We start from the raw sequence: 27,626 nt of genomic DNA on the forward strand, positions 1-27,626 counted from the left end.
CGTTCAACTGCTGGGATGTAGTTTTTCTGCAGGTGATTCCAGCTTTGAGCGTGGTTTTATTGTAGCCTCTGACCAAACTAAATCTCTGTCCTTCCACAGTCGGGATTGTGAGCATACAGTGCAGTCTAAGTATTTAGTATTTCTGTTCTTTTGTTTCTATACTCACACACATAAGAAATGATTAATATGAGGTTAAAGTTTGGACTATCATTGGCATAACTCAATATTTGAGTTGAACACAATAACAGACTCCAAAGGCAATCAACAGCCTAGAATCAAGACTAGACACTGAAAGCTTTCTTATACCTGCATTAAGGAAGCGATTGAATGCACCTGACGAATCAGAAAGAGCAGGGAAGCAAACTGTTCAATTACTTTTGGTCCCCTAAAATGGGGGCACCGTGTATAAAAAGTCATTTCTACATGGATCACCTGATATGGGTGTAAATACCCTCAAATTAAAGGTGACAGTCTGCACATTAGCCTCATAGTCGTCGTTTCATTTCATATCCAAAGTGCTGTAGTACATAGGCAAAATAACTGAAATTATACCACTGTCCAAGTACTTATGTGCAAGCATAGCACAGTCGGAGGGTTGCCCGTTCCCACCCTGGGTGTGTCGAAGTGTCCCTGAGCAAGTCGCCTAACCCCCAATTTTTCCACGAGCTGGTTGGTGCCTTGCATGGCAACCAATCGTCGTTGGTGTGTGAATGGGTGATGAGAAGCATCAATTCTACAGTGCTTTGGATTGAGGCTTTGGATGAATGCAGACCATTTACCATTTACGTCTGATGTGCCCGGCAGGCCCTGACTGACCAGCAGCAGTTTGGGAAAGCTGACGAGATGTATGACAAGTGTATCGAACTGGAGCCCGACAACGCCACCACATACGTCCACAAAGGGTCAGTATGTTGCCAGCGCGGCTGCCACTCCACACACTCGCCCTTCCTTCACCTTTATTTGTTTATTTGTTTTATACTTACAGTTAATAGGCAAATCTTCTTCAACTCCATCCTGTCTGTGCATACTGGTCTTTGTTCCGGCCATAGTTGCATTCCCTACATTGTAACAGCTGTTGATTGTTCAGTGCTTAGTGGATGGTTTAAAATGTCTGTTAAGGGATGATATTCCCCGGGAGTGTCCAAACTCCATTCCTGGCAGACTGCAGTGTCTGCCTTTTTATTCCCCTTTTTTTTCATCCACTTTTTTTTTTAGTCTGTTAGTTTTACATCAATGACTAGTTTTCGTTACTGATTGCAAGGCCTGAATTGGCTGCTGATTTAAAGGAAAGTGCAGGAACCCAGGACTGGAGTTTGGACACCTGTGAATTCTGGAGCCTACTGTATTTATTTGATAAAATTAGAAAGTGAGGTGAAATCCGTGTGGGTGTTGAAGTGGAGACTTGATCACTAAAATTATAGCTGAACTTACTGACTGACACGTCTGCCTGTCTGTGTGTGTCTGTGTCCCTCTCCAGTCTCCTGCAGCTCCAGTGGAAACAGGACCTGGACATGGGTCTGGAGCTCATCAGTAAGGCCATAGAGATCGACAACAAGTGCGACTTTGCCTACGAAACCATGGGAACCATTGAAGTCCAACGGTGAGCCTTCATGGTTCTTCAATCCTGGCCACAGTTCTTCAGTGCAGCCCCCTGTGAAAACGCTGGATAACTCTCACCTTCCTCTTTGCTCATGTTATTTGCATTTACAGTTCATTCAAGCTATTTAGTACTCTTTTTCACAGCTTTTATTTTTTAAAGGCAATCCGTTTATATTTCATGTTAAGTACCTTGCCCAAGGGTAGAACTCAAATGCCCAACTGGCAACCTATGACGCATGCGTTAAACCCCTAACCGCTTCGACCACACTGCTGCCCCATTGTGCAGCTGTAACACAAGCCTGCTGTTCTTTTCCCACCCCCCCTTACAGAGGCAACCTGGACAAGGCCATCGACATGTTCAACAAGGCCATAAACCTGGCCAAGTCTGAGATGGAGATGGCCCACCTGTACTCGCTGTGCGATGCAGCCTACGCCCAGACGGAGGTGGCCAAGAAGTATGGACTGAAGCCTCCGACGCTGTAACTATCTCCACCTCCGCCCTTCTCCTCGTGTCGCCCCGCCCTCCTGTCCCGCCTTCAGCTCAACCCGGCCTTCCGATATATTCCATCATGTTCTGTTTTATTTTGTAACGCGTTGACTAATAATAAAAGAGAAACAGTTCTGCGATCATAGAATTATGTGTTCTGCATAATTGTAATGTGAAATTCACATTTTTTTGGTTCATGTAAACTGTTGGGTTGTTTGACAAGGGAAAGAATCTGTTCTTCCAGGTCACAATGTAACAAGGAAGCAAAACATGCCAGTGACTACAAAATGTACCCTTCTGCCACCAGAAGACTTCTATGTGGTGTCCAAGAATCCTATTAAAGTCCCACACAACACTAACACTATAACAGTATGACATCCATATCAGACTAATGCCACTGGCTGAGCGATTGGTTGACGGCCTCACTACGCAGCAGTGTGCACTCTTCCTCAATCACCCGAGTCCAAACCCATCTGTTTTAAAAAGCAATAGAATTTATCTGACACACCACTGGCATGTATTGGCTTGTGTGCATAAAATGCCAACTGTGGTTGTAAACCTGACACTCGGGTCAACACTATCTTTTATGAGACCAACAAACGTAGTGCCACTAATGCGGAAGGCTCCCCATCGAGAAGCAGTGTAGTTGCTCTGTTTTATGGTTATATTGTTTTTGAAAAAATAAAAATTGATTACAGCAGGGCTGCCCAACTCTTTCAGGAGATCTGCTGTCCTGTTTGCTTGCATTTCAACCCTAATTTGGCACAGGTTCTAGTAATTTGCGGCTTGGTGAGATCTCAAGCAGGTTGGAGTGAAAACTTACAGGATGGTCTGTCTTCAGGTCCTGTACCTGACGATGGCTGGGGAGCCCTGTATTAGAGACACAGTGGGGGGGACGTCCCCCCCTCCCCCGAAAGCAGTGGCTGAATGAGTGACTAAACAAATTGGAAAATGGTGAAACGCCACGTTGGGCGAATGCCGAGGTGCACAGGGGCAACAGGGCGGTCTCCCCTGGCATTGAACCTGAACCTCTTCCACATCCTTAATGGATCCACAGCACTTAAAGCACAGTGCTAGACCACTCCCGTGGTCACGGTTTCATTTTTGCCATTGTTATTTCTGTTGACAGTGTGTGTGGCAACCCTGCAACCCTTGGTCTTGATATGCCTCATGTAAGGCTGTATGAGACTTCAGTTAAAAGACCTGTATGTGTAATTCAGTATGCGTATGCGTGTGTGTGTGTGTGTGTGTGTGTGTGTGTGTGTGTGTGTGTGTGTGTGTGTGTGTGTGTGTGTGTGTGTGTGTGTGTGTGTGTGTGTGTGTGTGTGTGTGTGTGTGTTCTGCTTTTGAAGTGCGAAGATGTCTGGGATTAACAGGCAACTCATGATTTGGGCTGTACAATGTTTTTTTTTTTTTGTTTTGTTTTTTACATTCTGTATAGCATGTGCGGGATTCATCTTTCTGAATGAACGTTGATATGATTCTAGTGCTGTAATAGTGCATTCTGCTCATCCAGTTGTTCTGTTATGGATGGGTTTCAGTGAAATACCCTTTCTGAATTAATTCTATAAATCTGTTTCTTTTTCCAATGATGGTTTTCTTTTCTTTTACTGTTAGGGGAATGTCCGGCTTTACTTTTTTTTTTTTTTTTTTTTTTTTTACATCCGTGTTTCATAGCTTTTGGAAAGTTGGCTTTCTCTATGCCAAGTTACCAAGGTGGTGTGTTCAAGTACAACTATGCATCCAACTTTTGTCATTTTTTTAATTTGGTTTTGAACTTTGACCACACCCAAAATAAGACCACACCCACACATCTTGTGCATTGTCACCCCCTTCCCCCCCTTTCTCATCTCTTTCAAATCAAATTTTGCGTTATTTAATTAAAAGTCACACGTTTGAAGAATTACACAACCTCTGGAGCCATGTCATTTCTGTTTTATAAGGCCCCCCAAAAAATTACCTGCACCAGGGATGTGCAAGGGGGGCCTTATCAGTTTCTGCATTTCATACCAAATTGTGCTCTCAATTATTTCATCAGCCCAATTATTTACTAAATCTGTCATTTTTAGCCACATTCCATGATATAAGCAGCAACTGATGTTTTTGTCTTGGAGCATTATGTTGTGGTTTAATTTAATTTAGTGAATTGATCTTGTTGTATGTGGCTAATTAGCTGCGCCAGGGTAACTGGTGGCAGCAAAATCCTGCATACACACCGGCCTTCCAGGACTGGAATTGCCCATGGACAGTTGTGAACGGCAGATATTGGCATGCTGTGAGCCGCAGCAACGAGACTGGCGTTCGGTGTAGTTTTCACACGAAAGGACTGATCACACCGCATTTCAGTCCACTCTGCATTTTTTGTCCAAAACCCCTTGATGGAACCCATCACTGCAGTTCTGAAACACTGTGACATCTGCTTTTTTCAATATGCTTCAGCGCAAACGTCTTAAGTTTTAGTGGGGAATTAACTTTAGCGGTAGTTAGGATTCCAGCATGCAATACTTGAGCAAGGGGTTGGTCATTTGGTATAGGAATGCAAGCTGACTTTAGGTGTGTATTCTGCCAGACGATTCTAATTTTGTTGCAGGGTTCTTTTGCACATATATGGATTTTCTTTCAGTTTCAAAAGTCTTGACAGAATACCATAGTTCTGCTAATACGCCCATTGGATAAGTGAAAGGGACTGGAAATTTGTGTGACGTACACTTCTATATCCCTTAATACCAAATGAGGCTTTAAGGTAGAGATGCCAGTTTATTGTCACTTAGAGAAATGTCATGTTCTGACAGCAGTATGACTCTTTGCTTCACTAATTTGTTGTCTCAAATGACTCAAATGACATTTATTATGGCATCCTGAACCCATCAAGCCAGAATATGCCCTGTGCTGTTGGTACAGTGATTGTTGTGTAAATTGAAATAGGCTGTGTATCTATCACACAGCACACTTGTCTGTATCATATGTCTGGGCATTCGGCATTCCTTAAGTGTCCAGCTGCCTGGTCAGCCAGGGGGAAGAGAATATACGTACACACACTCAAGTGACCACTTTAATAGGTATTTATTAGTCTTATTTTTTACACTTCTGCACCTGTAATCCATCCACTTCAAAGTTAAATGTGTTGTGTGTTCAGAGATACTCTTCTGCATACCACTGTTGTAACATGCCGTTATTTAATTGTCACCTTCCTGAGAGGTTGAACCAATCTGGCCATTCTCTTCTGACCTCTCATTAACAAGGCCTTTTCACCCACAGAACTGCTGCTCACTGGATGTTTTTAGTTTTTTCACCATTCTTTGTAAACTGTAGAGACTGCTGTGTGTGAAAATCCCATGAGATCAGCAGTGTCTGAGATACTTAAACCACCTCTCTGGCATCAACAATCATTCGATGGTCCAAATCACTTTAGATCAAATTTCTTCACCATTCTGATGTTAGGTCTGAATAACAACTGAACTGCTTTACAATGTCTGCATGCTTTTATGCATTGAGTTGGTGTACAGGTTTACCTAATAAAGTGGTCATTGAGTGTATATAAGACAATTCTGTCTGTATTGGGTTTTTTCTTCTTCTTCTTTTTTTTTACTAATTGTGTCAACAGAACCTGAAATGAAGTACATTCATGTACTTCATTTTGTAGTCCTAAATTTGTAGTCCTAAATTTGCAAAGGAAAATCTGTTTATGTGGCTCTGAAATGCATTCTCTAGTCTTCCATGTTGTGGTTATGATTCTAGTCAAATGCATGTCAGTTAAGCATCTGCCACTGTGTTCATGGGCGTGCAGATGCACACCCCCTGATGTGTGCAGTGAAAAAGCATGATAACTGCTGTGAAGTTGCAGAAAGGATTTATTTTCTAGTTTGGAACATGCGGTCCAAACTGCAGATGAAGAATGCATGCCCTGGTTCCTCGTCATATGTAGGCCTACCTCCTCATCTCGGACCGAAGACTGGCTTTCTGTCAACTGCACTGAGAAAATTGAAATCTGGATTTTCATTTTTGTAAATTGATTGCAGCCCTGTACATTTACAAAATAAAAGTATGTTTAAACTGTGTGTAAATCTACTGTATGTGGCTTTGTCATTTCACTGCCCAAGTGCAAGATTTTATTTTATTTTATTTTTGGGTTAAAAGAACACACATCATTGGATGCCAAGCATTAGTACCACTGTATTTCCAATGTGGTCCTCAGTCTAAAGACAAAAACATCAAATTACATACAACAGTCAATTAAAAACAAATCCAAATGTCATCATTTTAAAACGCAAGTAATACAATTCAGTTCACCAGAGACACAGTGATCCAGAGGCACCCATATATATGTCATACTTGTGTTTGATTCAATGCCATTTTCTGCAAGGTTCAATACTGGTCGATGCCAAAATAATTTCTTCAAAATAATAGCAGGTGACACCGTGTTGATTTATTTTTGTTTCGAGATGGCCGCAATATTGCGGCAAACTGCTTGCGTCTAGACTGCAAAAACTAGACTGAGAGCTCTTCCCGTTTTAAATTACTTGTGATAAATAAAGTATATGGGAAGGACCTGGTATGTGAAACGACTATAGCCATGTGCGTGCATACAAAGTTGATTATGTAATATTAGATAAACTAATGAATGCTGAAAGCAACAAGTGTCAAAATTGAAATTACGACACAAGGGTATTGTTTACGGCGAGTTTGACGTGGCGTTGTCAACAGCAATGGCGGAAGCAGAAGTATCGCAGGGCAGCTGGTAAGAGCGTTCTGACAAGCAGTTTCAAAGATAAAATGTAGAAGTAAATGTCGATTGAACAACTGTCGATAGATTGTTTTTCATTTAACATGTGAAGCCGTGATGCGGAAATAGCATTGGAACAAGTGCGAAGCGTTGTCTGCCTTTGTTGTATCATCAGACACCTCAGCGCCGCCTCCCCAGTTCCTCTCGCAGAATGCGCCTAGCTAATCAAGCTAGGTAGCTAACTAGCGAACAAAGCAGCACAGTAATCCTGTAGATAGCTAATGTTAGCATTTTTGATGTAACCTATTGTAATCTAAATCGTCGTTTCTTCAGCGGACACAGTATAGGGTCGATATAGTTTCATATCCGTGGCCGTGACCAGATCATCCTACATGCTAACTGTTCAAGGATCTAGCCATCTAGAGCGGTCTCTAGCTAGCTAGGCTAATATAGCAGTCTGCCTTATTCTTTCCTTCCACCGCTAGCAGTATAGCTGGATAGCTAGCTACAGATTAAGCGTTACTCGCGAAAAGTAACTAGCTTCCTAGCTGAGCTAGCACAATATTTGGTCCCCAGTGTGATTGGTTGCTCACTTGTAAATAGCTAGCTATCGTTTCTCCTTTTGAATACCTTGTAACTGTGATGTTATGCTATAATGTTAGCTAGGCTATTTAGCTACATAATTTTGTATATGACTGATTGTTTTCGTTTTTGATTTTGGGATGTAGGTCGTGTGCTCCAGCTACAAGCTAGCCGTATTTTAACGTTTGCTATCCATATCAAGCTCATAAATCGGATGTGTTGCAGATAATCTGTTCAGACTTGTTTCCATTGGCCCTACATTTTGTCCCATTTCGTCATCTATCGATTTAATCTTGTCTTTTGTTGCCCAAGAAATAAAATTTGATACTCAAGGTTAACTAAGGTTAGATATTTTATTAAAACGCATTCGAAACTAACTTGTGCAAAAAGCCCCTACAGAGTGGCTACACGACAGACCTACAGTCATAACTAGACACCAAATAACGCTAGCCAGCTAATGCTTTTATTACCAGTTGCATTTCTTTTCTGTGCTCGTTCTTTTTGTTTAGTTTTACAGCACTGTAAATTGTGTTGTCTGTTAGGTACATTAAACCTTGCAGAGCACTGCAGAAACGGTAGCGTTAGCGGTTGGAACCCTGCCTTAGATATGTAACACGATCCCTTTAAATCAATATTACAGAGCAGACGTGCAGGCATCATCTGGCTTGCAGCACTGAATATGGAGTTTTAGACGGGGATTGTCATTTAAATGGAAGGCAGTGCCTTCCTTCCCTCGTAGTTTACATTGCACGACGAACGGTTCGCACATACCCATGCGAATAAATCTTTTTATCTTAAAATTGTATTAATTTAATTACATTTAATTGCCCGCCTTCTTTTGCTCATATCCACGATTATTCCGCACACAAGGTTTAGCTGCATACTCATTGTTTGACTCAGCCCACGGGATCCTATTAGAATGAGCCAACCGTTGAAATGCTATTAGGAAGTATTGGGCCTGGCTCTTCTTCTTTGTCCAATATTTGCTTCAGCGGACAGGGGGAAGAACTACCCTGCTGCTCGGCGTAGTCCTGTTTAGATGGAAAATGTGTTCACTAAATTTGAAGCACCTTTGCCCAATTTAAACGACGAAGGCCCCTGTCTCAGCGTTTGATTAAATGGACTTTACTCTCTCATCTGCCTTTGAGAGACCTGGAATGTTTCAGTTTCAAAGTATTGGATTTTGTTTCCAGAGTATTCTGAAAAGTTGAGAACAACACATGACTGTTTTAGCTAAGTTGTACAATGTGGTCTTTCATTGTTCAGGTAGAGTTGTTTCATGTTATCAAGTTAAGCCTACATATATGCAGAAATAACAATTGCAGTCAGAATATGAACTCTTTTCATTCATAACTGATCCTTTGCTGTAGTGCTGCTGTTTTTGTCATTGTAGACTACATGGTTTGTGGACGTTAGCATGTGGCTAAGGCAGCAGTGGTGCGGACAGTGCTCAAAGAATTGATAACCTTTATCAGGGCAGAACAGTAGCTACGTTCTTTGCGTTTTTGTGATGTTTCGCTCTCGGATATAATTTGTCATTACCAGATTCCTGTATTTCCTGTAAACCGCTACATACCTCAAAATCCTGAAAACTGTTCCATATTTGTTCCACAAAAAACTGTTCTTTTTTATAGTCCCCATCTACCATTAATGTTCATTCATATATACACTGAAACCTCAGCCATTAGTTTGGGGAAGCACCCACCCTGCCTGGCGACTGGGATACAGCATTGTCTCTGTCTCTTAGGGAACGGGACCTAGCAGAGGCTTTGGACTCAGGAGGGTGCGACCTGGAGACTGTGAGGAATATCATTCAGGGCCAAGTGCTGCCTGACCCCCAGAGACCCAAAATATGGAAGGTGAGAGGGGTGGGAACTAACCAGGCCAAAAGTGGACCTGTGGGCTGCAGTGAGCATGCTCAGTACAGTCCTCATTTTGGTTGGCTAGATTGAGGGCCTAAGCCCAAACCTAGGCTTCCGTGAACATGCTTGGAACAGCCTTCACTCTGCAATGCTGAATTGTCGCTCATTGTTTTTGACCTTCCACATAAGCTTCCTGTGCTGGCTCAAAACTGTAGTTCCTATTTCTTGCTTTCTATTCCCTATCCACATTAAGATGATGCAGTCCAGGGGCTGCTGGATGGCTAATTTGGATTAGGCCCCAAACTGCAGTGCGTAGATGAGCCTCATAACCCGGAATCGAATCTGGCCCATGCCAGTGCCTTGACCTTTTGCTTCAGTGGCCAAACCGCATTTAGGTTTCAGTCGGTTCTGCATTGATCGCCATTTAGAAACCCGAATGGGCTGGTCGATGGCACCCGTAGATTTCAGTCTAAATCGGAAATGGACTGCATTTACAGTGCCCTCCATAACGTTTGGGACAATGACCCACCATTTAGTTATTTTTCCTATGTACTCCACAATTTGAGATTTGTACATGTCGTTTAAAATGCACATTATCAGATTTTAAACATTTTCGTTTCACCATGTATATATTACAATAGTGTTTATACACAGCCCCCTTCCCCCATTTCACGGCGCCATAATGTTTGGGACATAGAAATGTTATGTAAATTAAAGTGGTCATGTTTAGTATTTTGTTGCGTATCCTTTGCATGCAATGCCTGTTGGAAGTCTGCGGACATCACCAGTTGCTGGGTGTCTTCTCTCGTTATGCTCTGCCTGGCCTGTATTGCAGCCATGTTTAGCTCATGCTTGTTTTGGGGGCTAGTTCCCTTAAGTTTTCTCTTCAGTATATGAAAGGCATGCTCAATTGGATTCAAATTGGGTGACTGACAGGCCACTCAAGAACTGACCAATTTCTAACTTTTATTAGAAAGTTGTTGCTAGCAGTATGCTTGGGATCATTGTCTTGCTGTAGAATGAGCCGCCAGCCAATGAGCTTTGAGGCATTGACTTGAACTTGAGCAGATAGGATGTGTCAATAAACTCATAATTCATTTTGCTACTACCATGAACCATTATATCATCAATTAAGATAAGTGAGCCAGTACCTTCGGGAGCCATACATGCCCAGGCCATAACACTGTGTTTCGCAGATGAGGTGGTATGCTGTGGATGTTGGGCAGTTCCTTCTCACCTCCATGCTTTGCTCTTGCCAAAACCAAAATATATAAAAATATCCTTCAATAAAATCTGAGAATGTGCACTTTAGCCACATGTTAATTGTGTGATTCCAAATCTAAAATTGTGGCAAATCAGAGGCAAATCAACAACATTACGCTTTTATCATGGACACTTTGAAACACCCAGGGTGGGGGATCGAATTGGGTACTCACCAACTACCAGACGACCGCTCTTGCCTCCTGAGCTAATGCCACCCACACTGTATATGAAAGGTCTTCCTCCAACTCCACCCTTTGTGAGCTTAGCTGCATTCTGCTGTGTGAAAAGATAAAAAATGAAGATATAAAAAAAAGATATAAATGAAGAGAGATGACACCTACTGTGTCTGTCTCTCTCTCACACTCTCTCTCTCTCTCTCTCTCTCTCTCTCTCTCTCTCTCTCTCTCTCTCTCTCTCTCTCTCTCTCACACACACTCTCTCACTCTCTCAATGATAGCTGATGCTCTTCCTCTGTATTTCCCAGATTGCCCTGAATGTGGCGGGGAAAGGAGACAGCCTGTCCTCCTGGGATGGGTCTCTGGACCTACCTGAGCAGACTCTTATCAAGAGCAGGTGCCAGCAGCTGATTGGTGAGTGTTTGGAGAACACGCCCCTTGTAGAGAAGTACACACTTACAGTGTACAAATTAGGATGATTTCATTCACCACAATCTAGTTATTCTGTACTATGGTTGATGGTTCTTCCCTGACAGTTGAAGCTGATTGGTTAGTAGTCCTTGGGTCATAGGGTTTTATTTGATTCATTAATTTCTGCTGTGCCTGGTAAAAATGTCAAATGGACTCATTGTGGGTCCTAGGAGAAGAAGGTTGCAGTCAGAGTGTCAGAGTGAGGAGCAGGCTCTTGTCAGCGCTCATACAGGTCCCTGTTTCCTGTGAAGGCAGCAAACCCTCTCAGATTTAGTTGCTCTTTCCCTTTAGTCGGCACCAGTTTGGCATTGTCCTGGCTATAGCATCACACACCGCCCAGCTTAGCCCAGCCCAGCCCAGCCCAGCCCAGCCTAGCCTAGCGCCTTCTGGCTCACTGTGCCACTGATAGCCTTCCCTTTGTTCTCTGGATATTTGAACAACAACAGGAACATAGTCTCTGAAACAATGGCATTTCCATAGCCCCGAAGGCCTTGTAGTGATTGTACACAGGCACATCAAGCTTGTCTTCTGCAGGAGAGAGTTGCTATTCAGACCTTGGTTAAATGCATAATTATTTTGGATTCAAATACTTTTCTACACTTTACTGAGCTTGTCCTGGTGTATTGGAACCTGTGAAATAGCCTCAAAAAGTGCACTCCCCACCTTCTGGTCAACTTGGTTGACTCAATTGCAACAGGAAAGACCAGTCGCACACAGGAAAGTATTTGAATCAGTTAAGTATTTGAACCAAGTCTGCTGCTATTAAGAGAGCTCAACAAACTGAAACTTTCCTGCTGCAATAACCAGGCCATAATAAGGTCTAGCATTGAGAGGGCAGAAATACAAAACCCATGAGAGAACAAGATACAAAAATACTGAATTAAAATTTATTTTATGAAATGTATCAGATTCTAGTGTGATTGGGTTATTTGAAAAGCATAGATCTGTAATTGATTCAGAGTTAATTCAGAAGCACTGTCTTTGCATGTTTGGGTGCAGGTTAAAAATAAATAGCTTGAGGTCACAATTTGTCTTTATTATTTTGCCTTTATTTAGCCAGGTCTTTGATGTCTTATTTGCAGAAATATCTTGGGGAAATTAAAGTGGGTTGGGATTGCAAGCCACTTGCATGAAGGGGTGGTAAAATTAGAACCCTACTCTTTCGTATATTGCAATGGGATCTTTACTGACCACAGTGATTCAAATGAATAGTCATTGTTCATCCAGGTGTTAGAAGACTTTAAGAAGCTGTAGTGTATGCATAGTACTCCTTCAGAGAGAACTTCCAACCTCTCTGTTTTCCCTGTACTCAGATCAGTTGGAGGTGCCTAAGGAGGAGCAGGAATGGATTCTGACTGATGTAGAGTCAGTCATCACCTTCTACTGCAAATCCCGGAGCATCACCTTCACCGCAGAGCTCAGCTGGCCGGACCTGCTCAAACCCCTGCTGGGCCTGCAGCTGCCTCGCAGTGACCTCTATAACTGCTTCTACGCTATCATGAACAAGTACATCCCCAGGTAACCCGCCTGCGCATGTACAGACAGGCAGATAGGCGTACAGACGGGCAGATAGGCGTACAGACGGGCAGATAGGCAGACAGACGGGCAGATAGGCGTACAGACGGGCAGATAGGCGTACAGACGGGCAGATAGGCAGACAGACGGGCAGATGGGCGTACAGACAGGCAGATAGGCGTACAGACAGGCAGATAGGCGTACAGACGGGCAGATAGGCGTACAGACGGGCAGATAGGCGTACAGACGGGCAGATAGGCAGACAGACGGGCAGATAGGCGTACAGACAGGCAGATAGGCGTACAGACGGGCAGATAGGCGTACAGACGGGCAGACAGACTGACAGACGGGCAGATAGGCTGTTATGACCCAGTCTATGGTCAGGCCATAAGAGGGTGAAGAATAGGGAATTGGGATGTAGACTGGGGAGTGGGAAAAGTCACAGTCAGAGGACGCGAACAGGGTTGAGCACGAGTGGTTGTCACTTGTCACTGGGGCGAACAAACCAAAAAGGGCTGCGCAGGAATCAGGGTTGTAAGAGAGGAAGCAAGGGTCAAAATCCGATCAGCAAACAAATGAAAAGGGGCATGCTGAGAGTCGGAGTCGAAACAGACGAGGCAATGGATAAACAAGTACATCCCCAGGTGACTGACTGACTGACTGATTCACAGACTGACAGACAGACACACAGACAGTCCACATAGACACGCAGACACTCTCATACTTGCACACGCACACAAACTAAGCATAAGCCAGGGCTGTAGGGGGAGGGAGAATAAGAAAGGGCTGGATATACAGGTTTCGAGCTGTAATCCTCCTGCATGGTTGTGTGTCACAGGGACTGTGTGTCGAAGGGCCGGCCTTTCCACATGTTCCGGCTGCTGCTGCAGTACCACGAACCCGAGCTCTGCTCCTTCCTGGATACCAAGAAGATCACTCCCGACTCCTACGCCATGCACTGGGTGACTGTCCCACGCCTCCATGGTCCTAGAGAGCCGCAGGGTCTCCTGCAGGTTTTTGTTTTTGTTCTTTAACCAAAAATGATTTGGTTAAAGAACTTCAACCTAAAATAATGAATAGAAAAAATTATGTGTTTATTTAGCTGACACTTGTAGTTCATTTGACTACCCCCCCCCCCCGGAGCAATGTCGGGTTAAGGGCCTTGCTCAAGGGCCCAGCAGCTGTGTGGATCTTATCGTGGCTACACCAACCTTCCAGGTCCCAGGCATGTAGCTTAGCCACTAGGCTACAGGCTGCACCGCACATCAACTTTTGATGATAAATTCATGTCCACCAAAAAATACATGCATCTCGACGATTGCTATGTTTCTAGAACTGTATGCCCTTATCAGGCCATTGTAGTGTGAGCTCATAGTCAAAGAGCTGTATCTAGACAACCACAACATTGACATTTCATAGACAGTCGATGGATCAGTAAAATCCATTCATAAAATAAGAGTTTATTTTCCGTTTAATGCAGTTGATAACACAGTTAACTCAAGTTAGCTGGATTCTTGTTTTTGAACTAGTTGCTAATTGTAAAGCGAAAACAAAAACCAGGAGACCTTGCAGCTCTCCAGGACCTGAACTGGGTACCTCTGGGATAGGGAATGATTCAAAGCTTGAATTCAGTTTAAACTGGTTTTGTTTTGGTCAGGCACTCTTTGCGTGGTATGTATGTTTAACTGGCATTTCTGCGATCTGTTCTGCTCTGGTTTCACCCAGCTGGGAAGCATGTTTGCCAGCCACTGCACCCCTGCAGTGACCCAGGCCATGTGGGACGTCTATCTGCAGCAGGCCGACCCCTTCTTCATCTTCTTCCTCATGCTCATCATCCTTGTAAACGCAAAGTAAGTGCAGGCGGACCGGCAGCTGAGGGGTGGCATGGCGCCTTGTTATCCGTAATTCTGTAATCCTTGACTGAATGGTGACTAGCCCATATTCACCATTAAGTCTCGAATCAAATGAATCAATGTCTCAAATGAAATTAATCAAATCCCCCCCACATGAGCAGTGGTTTGATCTCCGCCACAGAACCTTGTGAGCTGCGATCTCTTCTCTTATCTGTTACCCTTCTTCCTGTCTGAATAAAGCAAGAAATACAAAAGGAGGGTGGACGGCTCTGTCCTTTTAAAAATACAAGTGAACCCTAATAATGAAATACATTTTTCTTCTCTTGTAGAGACACCATCCTTGGCCAGGAAGGGGACAGTAAAGAGGACATTATCAGTAAGTGTCCTCTGCCTCTCAGTCTAGTCTTGTAGAGACTCCTCTTGGCCAAGGAGGGCTTCATGGTCTGCAGATTCTTTTGCTACAAATCCGCAAACAATTTTGACCAAGGGCTTCTTTCCACCTTAGTCCTCCCTCCTGATTCCCCTCCCCCCCTTCCGATATCCCTCTAGGATTTGATGCTTTCAACCTGTGGAAGAACCTATGCACTTGTAAATCGCTTTGGATTAAAAGCGTCTGCCAAATTACATTACATTACTTTACATTACATTAATGGCATTTGGCAGACGCACTTATCCAGAGCGACGTACAGTTGATTAGACTAAGCAGGAGACAATCCTCCCCTGGAGCAATGCAGGGTTCAGGGCCTTGCTGAAGGGCCCAACGGCTGTGCAGATCTTATTGTGGCTACACCGGGATTAGAACCACTGACCTTGTCGGTCCCAGTCATGTACCTTAACCACTATGCTACAGGCCGCCCCCAATTACAAAAATGTAAAATGTAAACTCAGGTGAGGTGAGACAATTGCAATATACTGATTTAGTGGTTAAATTTAACTGCAGTTAATCATTGAAATGAAGGACCAAAGAAAACATGCATACCCTGTGGCTGTGTGTATGTATGTACAGTGGCTTCAGAAAGTATTCAGACTTTTTGCACACTTTGTGTTGTAGATTCAGGTGTAAAATGGATGTAGGTCCAAGCATTGTAATGTGTTAAATGCCTGTGTGTGCATGTAACAGAGATGCTGGAGGGTTCTCCTGCTCATCTGGAGACTGATGACATTGAGGACCTGTTCTCTCTGGCTCAGTACTACTACAGCAAGACTCCCGTGTCTCTCAGGAAGGTACTGCTGCTCACTCCCACGGTCTCTATATAGCGTCTCTATAAGGTCTTATACATCTCTGACATCAAAAAATGTCGGGCCCTTGTATTACTGTTAACTGTGGTGTTGCATATATCATTTGTCGTGGCTGGTGAATGTTTATAGGATACATTGTTAATGGTGAATGGTTGGTAAACGGTATGGTTAATGATACCAGGTCCTCCTACCAGGGTTGGAGCATTCTAGCAGTGCCCAGCTCTCTGATCTGTCTGTGTTCCCAACATTTTGCAGGAGAACCAGAACTTGTTTGGGAGCAGCCTAGTGGCTCTGAAGGAAGAGGATATGGACTTGAGCCAAGCTCTGTGCCTGCCTGTGTCTGTCCCAGAGATCCTGCAGGCCAACCAGCTGCAGCCGGTGAGCACCTGTAGGCGGGGCTTCAGAGGGGCCGAGTAGTATAGTTCCAATAATTTTATAATTTTAAAGGTCCCATACTGTGTACTTTCCAGTGTTTCATTTTAGGTCCTGATATAGGCGTTGCTTGGTTTTGAGTACCAACGCTATAGTCTGAGTCTGAAAACAAAGTTTTGTGACCAAAGATGTCTCTAAAAAATACATAATTTGGTACAAATGCATTTGTTTTTTGAGAACTGATTTTAATAGCTTTGTTTAGGCAGGCAGTTTGCAGGTGAACCAAAACTGTATTCAGAAAGTCTGCTATGCCTCTGATCTTCTCCTTGCAACAAAAACTGTGGTAAATAATGTGGAATCTGGTATTTCAAATTCTGATCTGGACCACATTCCTATGCAAGGGCATCACCAGGGATTTTGCGATGGAAAGTAAAAGAAAATCTAGCTTGTTGAAGATCTGGAATTGAAATTTTTATTTGAGCATTTAAGTCTACTGTCTGAGCCTAATTTTATGTAAATAATATGGAATTTATCTGTCTCTGGCTCTTGTCAAGAGAATATGACTCGCCAGAATGCAAATCAGCATAGTGAGCACCATAATTCATTGTACAGTGACACATTTTTTATTTTGGTTCTGTACTCATTCTGTCATTGTTTTTTTTTTTTAAACTCAAAGTGCTAATGAGGTTGAAGTGCAGACTGTCGGCTTTAATTTGTTTTCATCCATATCGGATGCAATGTTCCTGATTGATTGATTTTCATTTCTGAGCCTTATGACGGCCAGCTTAATTTGCATCGACACTGCTGTCTTCCTCATGTTGTCACACCCCAATATCAATCTCCAAAGGCAATTTAAAAGTTTAGAATCAAGACTAGACATCAACAACTCTCTTCTGGATTTCTCTAACGACAAATGAATGCATCTGGCTAATGAAACACATAAGTGAAGCTAATTCAACAAATACTTGTAGTTCCTTAAAATGGGGGGGGGGGGGTGTTGGTCAAAAGGTGTTGTCATTTCTAAACGGTTCATTCGATATGGATGACAGTACCCAGAAATGATGTCTGCACTTCAACCTCATTTTCATTGTATCCTTTCAAACTCAAAGTGCTAGAGTACAGAACCGAAATAACAAAAGGCATCAAAGGCATTTTATGATATTACGGCACTAAATTGTGTCATTACGCAACCAGTTGAAAAAGTTAGTCTGGTGCCCTCGATTCGATACTGGTATGATAACCTGATAGTCTGAACATTTGTGATGTTGCAGTCTAGCCAGATTTGGAATGTGGTTAGCCGGTCTGGAACAGTTTTGTAAGTTGTAGCTGAATGCACTTGCCTTCTATAGCATTGTAAGTAGGTCTGGCTAAGAGCATCTGCTAAAAGAACTCCATCTTATGTAATGTAACACATGTCAGCAGCCTGTAATAATTGAAGAAGAAAGAGAAAAAAGAGGCCAGTTTAGAGTTGAATGATGCAGTTTTGCACATTATTTTTGCACAATATCATTTTCTATTTCACGGGTACGGTTGTTTTGAATGGTTAAGTCTGTTCAACAGTTTATTTTGACATATAAAAATGCCCTATAGGAATAGTATATAGAATATGATAACCTTTTTATTTTATGTAAATGTCACTCATAGTTTCTTGTTTGCTATGATATTTTTTTGGCAGTTTCTTTTAAATCACTTTTTGCTTTTTGGGGTTAAAATGAATGAGCTTAACTAACTGCATTGGAGTGTTTACAGATGGAGTCGGAATGTTGACAAACATTATTGATGTTGACAAGTTATCAAAATAATAACTTAAATGTGTGATGCTGATTCAAAATGTTGCGGCACTAAATTTTGTCATTATGCAACCCTGAGGCAGTATACAAGATTTTACTGGTATAATAACCGTCTGAACACCGATGTTGCTCTCTAGCCAGTCTTGGAATGTGGTTAGCCGGTCTGGAACAGTTTTGTATGTCACTCGGCTGAATGCCCTTGCCTTCTCTTGCTTTGTAAGTAGGTCTGGAGAAGAGCATCTGCTAAAGGAACGCCATCTTATGTAAGGTAACACATGTCAGCTGTGTTCAGGGTATGTAATGCCCCCCTCTCCTCTCTGTCAATGTTTTCTAGGAGGGCGTGCGGTTCTTTGTGGTGGACTGCCGGCCAGCGGAGCAGTACAATGCTGGTCATCTCTCCACTGCCTTCCACCTGGACTCTGACCTGGTGAGGAACAAACTGGAATATGCTATGAATACGCAGACTTCCTGGGAAATATAGTGATAATATATAGTGACCCATTTTGACAAGGGTCAAAATGCACACAAGAGGAAAATTGTTACTTAAAATGTCTGTGTGTGTGTCCCAGATGCTGCAGAACCCTTCTGAGTTTGCGCTGTCGGTGAAGTCCCTGTTGGAAGCGCAGAAGCAGTCCCTGGAGTCGGGCTCAGTCGCCAGCGGGGAGCACCTGTGTTTCATGGGCAGTGGGCGCGAGGAGGAAGACATGTACATGAACATGGTGCTGGCCCACTTCCTGCAGGTCAGAGGGCAGGGCGTGTGGGCAGGAGTGTGGGCAGAGTCTCCTGTCAATGGACATGTACATGAACATGGTGCTGGCCCACTTCCTGCAGGTCAGAGGGTAGGGCGTGTGGGCGGGAGTGTGGGCAGAGTCTCCTGTCAATGGACATGTACATGAACATGGTGTTTTTTCCCTAAGTTTCCAGTTGATTTATTCTGATTTTTAAACCTAGTGATGGCCTGCTTTCCTGGCATTGACACTTCTTTGGTCTTCATGTTGAGAGACCAGAAATACAGATGGCACTTCTAGAATCAACTCGAGCCCTTTTGTTAGATCTTTTATGCATGAACTAATAATTCAACTTAACACACGTGTCCAAGAAACATTTCAGCAGCCAATTGTCCAAATACTTTTGGTCCCCAAAAATTGGGGGGAGACTACCAATACTACCAAGGGCTACAATTCCTACACTGTTCACCCAATATGGATAAACCCTCAAATTAAAGATAAAAGTCTGCACTTCCACCACACGGTTTTCATTTTTTTCAACTGTTTGTTGTGCAAAAACAACAAGAATGTGTTACTGTGAGGGACTGCACTATACATTAAGGTGCTTTCCGTCCTGGTCTTTACTGGGATGCTTCTCATAGTCTGATGTCATTACTGGTTTTGCAAGGCTATTGAACACTGTGAGAGCTTAGCAGAAAATGAGTCACCTGGCCACATTCCCTGTGTAATACAAACTCAAATCTTCACAAACTCAAGTCTGAATTACACTGGGTTTTGATGTATCTGTTCATTTTTCTTTGGTTTGTATCACATTTTACTTCTGCCAAGTACAATAACTAACAGTCTTGTGTTGTATTTTGTGTTACAGAAAAACAAGGAGTATGTCAGTATTGCTAAAGGCGGTTTCATGGGTAAGCACTGAAACGTCATTGAAATGTCATTGTGTGTGGACGCAAGTAAGGTGGGGTGTGTGGTTTGGGGATGTCAATAGCTTTTGTGTGTGTGTGTGTGTGTGTGTGTGTGTGTGTGTGTGTGTGTGTGTGTGTGTGTGTGTGTGTGTGTGTGTGTGTGTGTGTGTGTGTGTGTGTGTGTGTGTGTGTGTGTGTGTGTGTGTGTGTGTGTGTGTGTGTGTGTGGACATGTGTGTGTGTATGCGTGTGTGTGCGTGTGTGTGCGCGTGCTAGGGCATGTGTGTGTATGCTTGCTCGTGTGTGTTCAGGGGATGCGGATAACCTGGAGCGTAACACTCTCTGCTCCGTGCTTCAGCTCTGCAGCAGCACCTGGCGGACATTAACGTGGAGGGCCCGGATAACGTGTACGTGCACTGGATCGTCAGCACCTCAGGCTCCCACGGCAGCCTCTGCTCCCCTGACGTGAGTGTGTGCGCACACAAACTGAATATAATTCAGGAAATATATCATCAATATATTACAGCGTATCAGAATATATACAGGATAGAATTGGGAACAAAACATTTGCTTATAAGCTTAAAAATTAATCGAGCCATATGTGGTATATTACAACCACAATATGCAAATTACTACCACAATAAATAAGCATTTAGTGAATTTGTGAATTTTTTTCATATACAGTGAGCACCATAACTCATCGGACAGTGGCACATTTTTCGTTATTTTGGTTCTGCAGTCAAGCACTTTGAGTTTGAAAGGATACAATGGCAATGAGGTTGAAGTACATACAGTTTGTAAGGAACTACAAGTATTTGCTGAATTGGCTTGACAGATGTGTTTCATTAGGCAGGTGTATTCATTTGCGTCGTTGGTCTTCATCGATGAAATGACTGCAGACAGAACAATGAAGTCTACATAAATATTTTATCTGCTCAGATAAAACCAAATGCCTTCAAACATATTGGACGGCACTTCATCATGCAACAAGACATTGACAGAAATGTTAAAACATTGATTGCATGGGAGCCCCTTGATGTTGTAAATCTATTTATCAATTGTAAATAAAGTTTGTCACTTCAGGGTTGTCTACAGGTTACAGTTGGCTAACAGCTCAGCCAGTACTGGTTTTTCCCACAGTCTAGCAGGCCAACAACAGCACAGTCTGTGCAGTTATCCACGGTCTACAGCACACCCTGTTCTGGTTATCCCCAGTCTGTAGCAGGCCAACAACAACCCACTCTGTAGTGCCCAGTTCCTCAAAACACGGTCCTAAAGGGCAGATAACTTGTTTTCCACCCACCCTTTGCCTGGGAGTCGGCCTGGCCAATCCGTAGCACTACTTGTTCCGTTAATTACCTGGGAGGAAAGAAAACCATCCTTTCAAGCTCAAAGTGCTCGAGTACAGAACCAAAATATCAAAAAATGTGTCACTGTCCAATGAATTATGGTGCTCACTGTCTTGGCCTCCAGTAATAAGTCAATAAAGAAGATACAGACCAAAGTGGGCTGGTTTCTCTTGGCTGCAGGATGTATTGGAACCTATGAAATTTAAAAAGTGCAAACCCCACCTTCTGGTACTCTTGGTTGGCTCAGTTGCACCAGGCAAGATCAATCGAGCACAGAAAAGTATTTGAATCCAAAACAATAACATATCCGACCCCGGTCTGATTTCTAAATGGGGCGAGGTCTGAGTTTCTAAGGACAGCGTTAGAAACTCAGTTCCATCCCCTTCCTGCCCACCCCTCTCCGACAGGGCGAGGCTATGAACGGCCTCGGGGATGGCAAAGGTGTGAAGTCGCTGGTCAATAAGATGACCTTTGCCCTCAAGTCCAAGTCTGTGAATGTGAAGGAGAAGGTGATCAGCTTCATTGAGAACACTTCAGTACCGGTGGACAGGTGAGCTCCTTAACCCCCAAAACCAGACTTAACCGCACCAATGGTCCGGCTCCGCCATTTTATTTTGTCTTTCCTTTTTATTGAAGCCTTTTAATTCTCCCCTCATTCCGCATCCACAAAATTGTTAACATTACTTACCCTTACCGTGTGATAAAATGTGTGCTTTTTCATTTTATTTAATTTTGTCAACCTCTTCCTATTTTTTAAGCTGTCTTCATTTTGACTGCACTTGTCCCTTTTGTGTTCAGTTCGCTCTCTTTCCTCAAACCCAGCCCCCTGTGCCTTATTTATTTTACAATAGAGTGTCTTTCAATCTGCCCTGGCCAGAGAAGGGGATTCAGGATCGGTAAGACTCGCCCCACGTTCTGGTCACCACCCCAACACCCACTCATTCACTGTGGCACTGTCAGCCTGGGGATACCCACCCACCTGACCCCCCCCCCCAGTCCCCCTCAAGTCTGTGCCTGGAGCCGTTCTGTACTTCTGTCATGGAAATGGAATATACTGGAATGTATTGTGTCCTGAAGGGGGCTTGTTTTCAAAGGTTGACCTTCTCCTGCGTATATCACGGTGACTTGCCAAAGAAATGATCTGCCACAAAATTGTGTGTACATTTATTTAATGATTCACATTTGTACATTTTGCCACAAAAACTAGTTCCAACTTGGAGCACAATGGCAACCTCAAACAATCTAGGCCACAATTTTGAAATTCACACTATTTAGAAAAAATTCATTGGAGGCTTCTATTTCTTATGAGGTGTGTTATGTTGAAGGGGGCATTTTTGGATGTAGATTGTTAGTTTTCGTTTGGTTCTTTCCAAGCTTTTTTTCCCTCGCGTCTTGAGTCTGACCAGACAGCTTGACTACAGAACTTGAGGAGGGATAATCTAGCCATGCTCATTATAGTATCACTAACTGACCTGTCTGAGGTCATTTCGCTTTGAGCTCTCATTGACTTGTCTGAGGCAAGTATCCTGGAAAGTCATGCTTTGAATGATAAATATATTAGGATTTGATTAATACATTTCACAGCGTTCTGTCTGCTCTTGAAAATATTTTACTTCAATATATTGCTGTATGTTCCATTTCCATAAGGACTGTAAACTGGCCATTATCTAGAGGCATGCTTCTTCACACACGCCTATGATTGCACACATTGCACAAAAAACCACACTCGAAGTCCACCCTCCTTACAGCACACACACACACACACACACACACACACTGCTTGTGATGTGTCTCACAGTCACACCCCCAGGGTCTCAGTGTACACCCTCATAGCGCCTTCTAACCGCCAGCTAACGCCTTTTCAGCAACTCTACTGGCCTCATCTGTCTACCCGTCTGTCAGAGCCTGCTTTGCAGACTAACCCCAGGAGCTCTGAATCACCTTCACCAGTAGTGGAGTAGTGTTGTGTAGAAATGGCACCCCCATACTTTTTTGCAGTGTTCACCCTGCTGTTAATAACTCAATACCTAGGTTCATATCACCTTGGTTACTATTTGTATGCTTAATAGTCCTTTTTATATTTTTTTAATTAATGGCTTTTCTTTTTTATTAACATCTTTCCTTTTTCATTAATACCTTTTCTTTTTATTAACCTTGTTTCCTTCCTCCAATAGAGTTGGGGCTCCCCGTCTCTTGTAGCAGCTTTGATGAATACTCTGGAATGTGTGTGCGCGCACGTGTGTGTGTGTGCCTGCGTGCCCGTGTTGCTGGGGCGACCCTGATGGATCACTCTTTCCACCCCTCTACAGACACGTCAGCAGCAGTGACCGGGTAGGGAGGCCCTACAGGGGGGTCAAACCCGTGTTCAGCATCGGGGACGAGGAGGAGTACGACACGGGTCAGTAAACCCCCCGCCCCACGCCACCAACCCAAACCATCTGTGGGCCCTTTGCCCCAGTCATGTTTCGTTAAGCTTTATCTTTAAGCCTGACTCTTTAATCTCAGCCGGCCAAACACAAAATCCAAATCCATTTCAGCAAAACCTAAATCGAGGAGCGATGGCAGAGAGGTGATGTCACGTGGTCAGCTGGAGATCCACTGGTGTCCAAATCTAAAATTACAGCAAATGAGGCAAATCAAGACATAATTGGTCTAACATTATGGAAGGCACTATATGCTATTTCTTTTTTCTGTTGGCCTTCAGCATGACCAGCACCTCAGCGCCCTGCTGAAGGCCCATGATAATAATTAATCATAATTTGTTGGTTAGCTGACACTTTTATCCAAAGCAAATTACAGTTGATTAGATTAGGCTGGAGCAATGTGGGATTAAGGGCCTTGCTCAAGGGCCCAACATCTGCGCTGATCTTATCATGGTTACACTGGGGCTTGAACCACCAACCTTCTGGGTCCTAGTCATTTACCTTAGCCAAGAGGCTACATGCTGTCACAGCTGGAAAGGCCAGTGGTGGTGTGCCTCAGCCCTACAGTCAGAGATACCATGCCACTCTCTGCCAACTACAGTCAGAGTTACCATGCCACTCTGCTACCTACAGTCAGAGTTACTGTGCCACTCTCTCCACAGATGAGATTGACAGCTCGTCCATGTCGGATGACGACCGCAAGGAGATCGTAAACATCCAGACCTGGATCAACAAGCCAGACGTCAAGCACCACGTGCCCTGCAATGAAGTAAAGGAGACTGGCCACATGTTCCCAAGGTGAGCCCGCATTGCGCTGTTACACAGCCCGTTTATCCTACGCCCTCATGCTCATTTTGCCCAGTCACCCCTAGGGGGCTGACTTGTGGGAAGTGACTTCCTGTAGTTCTCCTCAGGTTTTTGCACTACAAATAGGAGACATTTTGGATGTCCTCTCTGCAGTGTACCTGGGATACCATATATACACACACACAGGCACACACACAAACAAATGCACATACAGGCACGTACAGGTCACCAGCCAGCAAGCAGACATTTTCCAATTGCATATTCTCAAGTGCGGCTAACACTGTTCCATCTCTCTCCTTCCCTGTCTGTGTCTGTGTCTGTGTCTGTGTCTGTGTCTGTGTCTGCCCCTGTGTCTGTGTCTGTGTCTGCCCCTGTTCCTGCCCCTGCTCCTGCCCCTGCTCCTGCCCCTGCCCCTGCCCCTGCCCCTGCCCCTGCCCCTGCCCCTGCCCCTGCCCCTGCCCCTGCCCCTGCCCCTGCCCCTGCCCCTGCCCCTGCCCCTGCCCCTGCCCCTGCCCCTGTGTAGCCACCTCCTGGTCACAGCCACACACATGTACTGCCTGCGGGAGATCGCCTCGCGGAAGGGCTTCGCCTACATCCAGTCCCGGCAGCCGCTGAGCTCCGTGGTGAAAATCACCTCCAAGAAGAAGCACCCGGAGCTCATCACCTTCAAGTTCGGCAACAGCAACACGGCCGGCGTGGAGGTCATGGCGGTCGAGAGGTACCTGCTACTGTGCGGTGCCTAGGTTACCACCAGTCTGAACTTGACACCTGGCAGACCCTCGTTAGTGTTTGTCAATCATCAGACATCAGCTTGCATGCATTTTTAATCCAACATTTTTAAAGAGTAGGTTTTTTTAAGCTATCAGCAGATGTCGCATTGAGTGAGGATTCTTTATTTCCATTGTCAAATTGTTCAGACACTCAGTTTGAAGGTTATATTTGTACTGTCAGATCGTGATGTCACAAGATTATTCTGTGGATCATTTGTTTTTTGATGCACTGACTTAAATCCTAGAAATTATGTATCATTAATATTTAGTCACATAATTCTCAGCAGTAACTTGGCACACATACTGTACTCTACAAGACTATCTCTATTCAGACAGGCAGTCGCTAATGTGTTTTCTCACATTCATGGTCCGATAGGATTCCTGGCAACACCATTAAAATTAATTACGCCTGCCTTGAGTCATTTCCCATTTCATCAGTCTGTGATCAGTATTTACTGTGAGGCTGACAAGCCAGTATTCAGCTGTCCTGCTTCTATTCATCTTAAACAGATGTGTTGAAATTGTGTGCAAGCTTCATGCCAGATAAGAACTTCTCCTAAATTAAATTAAATCCACCCCCTAGTGTCTTAAATCACTGGTCTCACCCCTAGTCCACTGTGTAGACTGGTTTTTATTCCATTTTAATTGTAGTTCCTGAAGTATGAAGTGCTGTTAATTGTACTTTTAATGTCAATGACATTTAATGTCTAATGAGGGATGATTTACACCCTTCATGCCACAAGTCAGAAACGGGTATTTTTATTACACAGAATGAATATTCCACATTAATTTAAGGACTTTAAATCAGATCGATTCTCTAAAAGCAAATACTTTTTCAAGGCAAATTTGTTTGAAAAGTGTGGAAATAGTAGCCAGTAGTAAGGAGCCAAACCTGAATCTTGTCAAAACTGACCAAAAAAATAAGTAAAAAAATTCTTACGAAATTAGATGAAGTATCTGTCATCCACAGGAGTCATGATCATGGCTGAGAACCAGGGACTTTAGTCATTGGTAAAGCTTTAGCTTTCCAAAACTCCCATGGGAAAAAAAACAGACCTTCTCTCACCCGAGGTTTAGTATTCTGTTAAGTGACTCATCCCTCCCTCTCTTCCTTTCCAGGTACCTCATACCGAACGCGGGCGATGCCACCAAGGCCATCAAGCAGCAGATTATGAAGGTGCTGGATGCTCTCGAGAGCTCGTAGCTGTGAGGTGAACAAGTGCACCCCTGCTGGCGCCTAGAGGAACTGCAGAGGGGAGAATAATAGCCTGCAGTGTTGATTGCAAGTCCCCACCTGTACATGGGCAGCCTGGTCCCACCTGCCGGACCTTACACCCGAGGAACTGCGCGGCCGCACGCCCCACATCAAATCGACCCTTTTAAATGTCCAAACCTATTGGATGTGCAAAGTTATTGCAAGATGGAGTATATTAAGGCAGTTAAGCTGTAACCTATCTTTATTTTTAAGGCGTCTGCCTAGCCTTAACAAAAAACGAATATGAAACGACTCTGTGCTCTGCGACTGGAAAATGTATAGGCTGGCATTTATTAATGAGAGAGAGGCTTCAATTACTGTGGAGAATTTCATAAGGGAAGGGCAGTCACCAACCTTTTTTGGGATCTTTTATTTAAGCGATTTTTTTTTGCTATCTGTGAATGCTAGATGGAAGAACTGAATAGATATGTGTCCGAAGGTTTTTTCAGAAAGCTGTATTGAGGGGTGGGAGGGGGTTGGATGTTGACTACATTCCTTTCTCTCACCCAGACAGTCTTAACACTGGACGGTGAGAGTACAGCAGTATTTGCTCGACATACTGGTATCCCCAGAACAGTTTCAGTGACCACATGACAACCACAAGCTGGTGTAGCCACGGGCATAGCAAAGCCACTGATTTTGACTGAGAACATTAGCGTAAACGTTACCAAACATTACCGGAAAAAATATGGGAATAGTTTGGTAACTGTACAGAAAAAAAGGTGTGTTTTACCTTATGGTGTTCATCTGTCCTCCATTCAAAGGTCTGGGCTAAGTTTGTAATGGCTGTTTTATGTTTTGATTGATACCCACCTGATCGATACCCGATTGATACTTGGCGGTTATTTTCCAGCTTCTAGCCTTAACCTTGAAACGAAGAGGGTTTGGTTGAATGATCTCTGTACTGTAAATACTGTAAACGTTGTGTTATACATTGACAACTTTTTTTTGGGGGGGGGGGGGGGTGCATAAAATTTCTTAACCATGTTATCTAACTTAACGATAAATAGCACAGCTTATTTTATGGGGGTCAGTTTTCCCCATTTCCACACATACCTCTTCCTCTCTCCTCCCCTATCCTCACAACCATGTTCAGTTGGGATGGAGGCTTAAACTAGGCAAAGGTAACTTAACAGGCATTATTCTGTTTTGCAGGATGTCCCTCGGTCCTGAACCCCTCCCTCCCCATACTTTATATGGTTTTCTTGCTGTACCACTATGGGGATTTGTATATTCTCTTAGCCCCCCCCCCCCTTCTTTTTTGTAAATTGAGCATTGCTGTCCTCTTTTAGACATTGCTTTCAGTTGCTTTCTTCAGCCTGCATGCAAAGGCAGTCTTGGACCACAGACTGAATACGTGGGTCAAGACTTCCAGCCCTGCTTCACTTCCTGTTTGGAAGAGAAATGCAGACCCCCCCCCCATCAGATATCATTTCAGACTTAATCAAACCATTT

At 43.7% G+C, this 27,626-nt stretch overlaps 2 protein-coding genes across 3 annotated transcripts in view; both read left to right on the forward strand.

Moving 5' to 3' along the window:
* tomm70a (translocase of outer mitochondrial membrane 70 homolog A (S. cerevisiae)) overlaps positions 1–6,144 on the forward strand; it is a 20,813-nt gene extending 14,669 nt beyond the window's left edge. Inside the window, exons 10-12 of the mRNA XM_061235601.1 lie at positions 805–902; positions 1,478–1,600; positions 1,929–6,144. Of these exons, the coding sequence (XP_061091585.1) occupies positions 805–902; positions 1,478–1,600; positions 1,929–2,082 (375 nt within the window). The 3' untranslated portion in view covers positions 2,083–6,144. The remainder of the gene's footprint in view (positions 1–804; positions 903–1,477; positions 1,601–1,928) is intronic.
* Positions 6,145–6,703: 559 nt separating this feature from the next.
* Positions 6,704–27,121, forward strand: tbc1d23 (TBC1 domain family, member 23). Of its 2 annotated transcripts, XM_061236678.1 has the most exons (19): positions 6,704–6,824; positions 9,139–9,250; positions 11,001–11,106; positions 12,477–12,681; positions 13,517–13,640; positions 14,404–14,528; positions 14,861–14,907; positions 15,652–15,755; positions 16,026–16,148; positions 18,267–18,359; positions 18,502–18,672; positions 19,529–19,571; positions 19,926–20,032; positions 21,324–21,466; positions 21,768–21,812; positions 23,226–23,314; positions 24,002–24,137; positions 24,670–24,864; positions 26,036–27,121. In XM_061236678.1, exons 1-19 carry the CDS (start codon positions 6,793–6,795, stop codon positions 26,118–26,120), a joined length of 2,085 nt encoding a protein of 694 aa, XP_061092662.1. In that variant the 5' UTR covers positions 6,704–6,792; the 3' UTR covers positions 26,121–27,121. The 2 variants fall into 2 exon arrangements, with proteins under 2 accessions (XP_061092662.1, XP_061092663.1); XM_061236679.1 differs by lacking the exon at positions 21,768–21,812.
* Positions 27,122–27,626: the final 505 nt, after the last annotated feature.

This window comes from Conger conger, chromosome 3, assembly GCF_963514075.1.
Source record: "Conger conger chromosome 3, fConCon1.1, whole genome shotgun sequence".
NCBI lineage: Eukaryota > Metazoa > Chordata > Actinopteri > Anguilliformes > Congridae > Conger > Conger conger.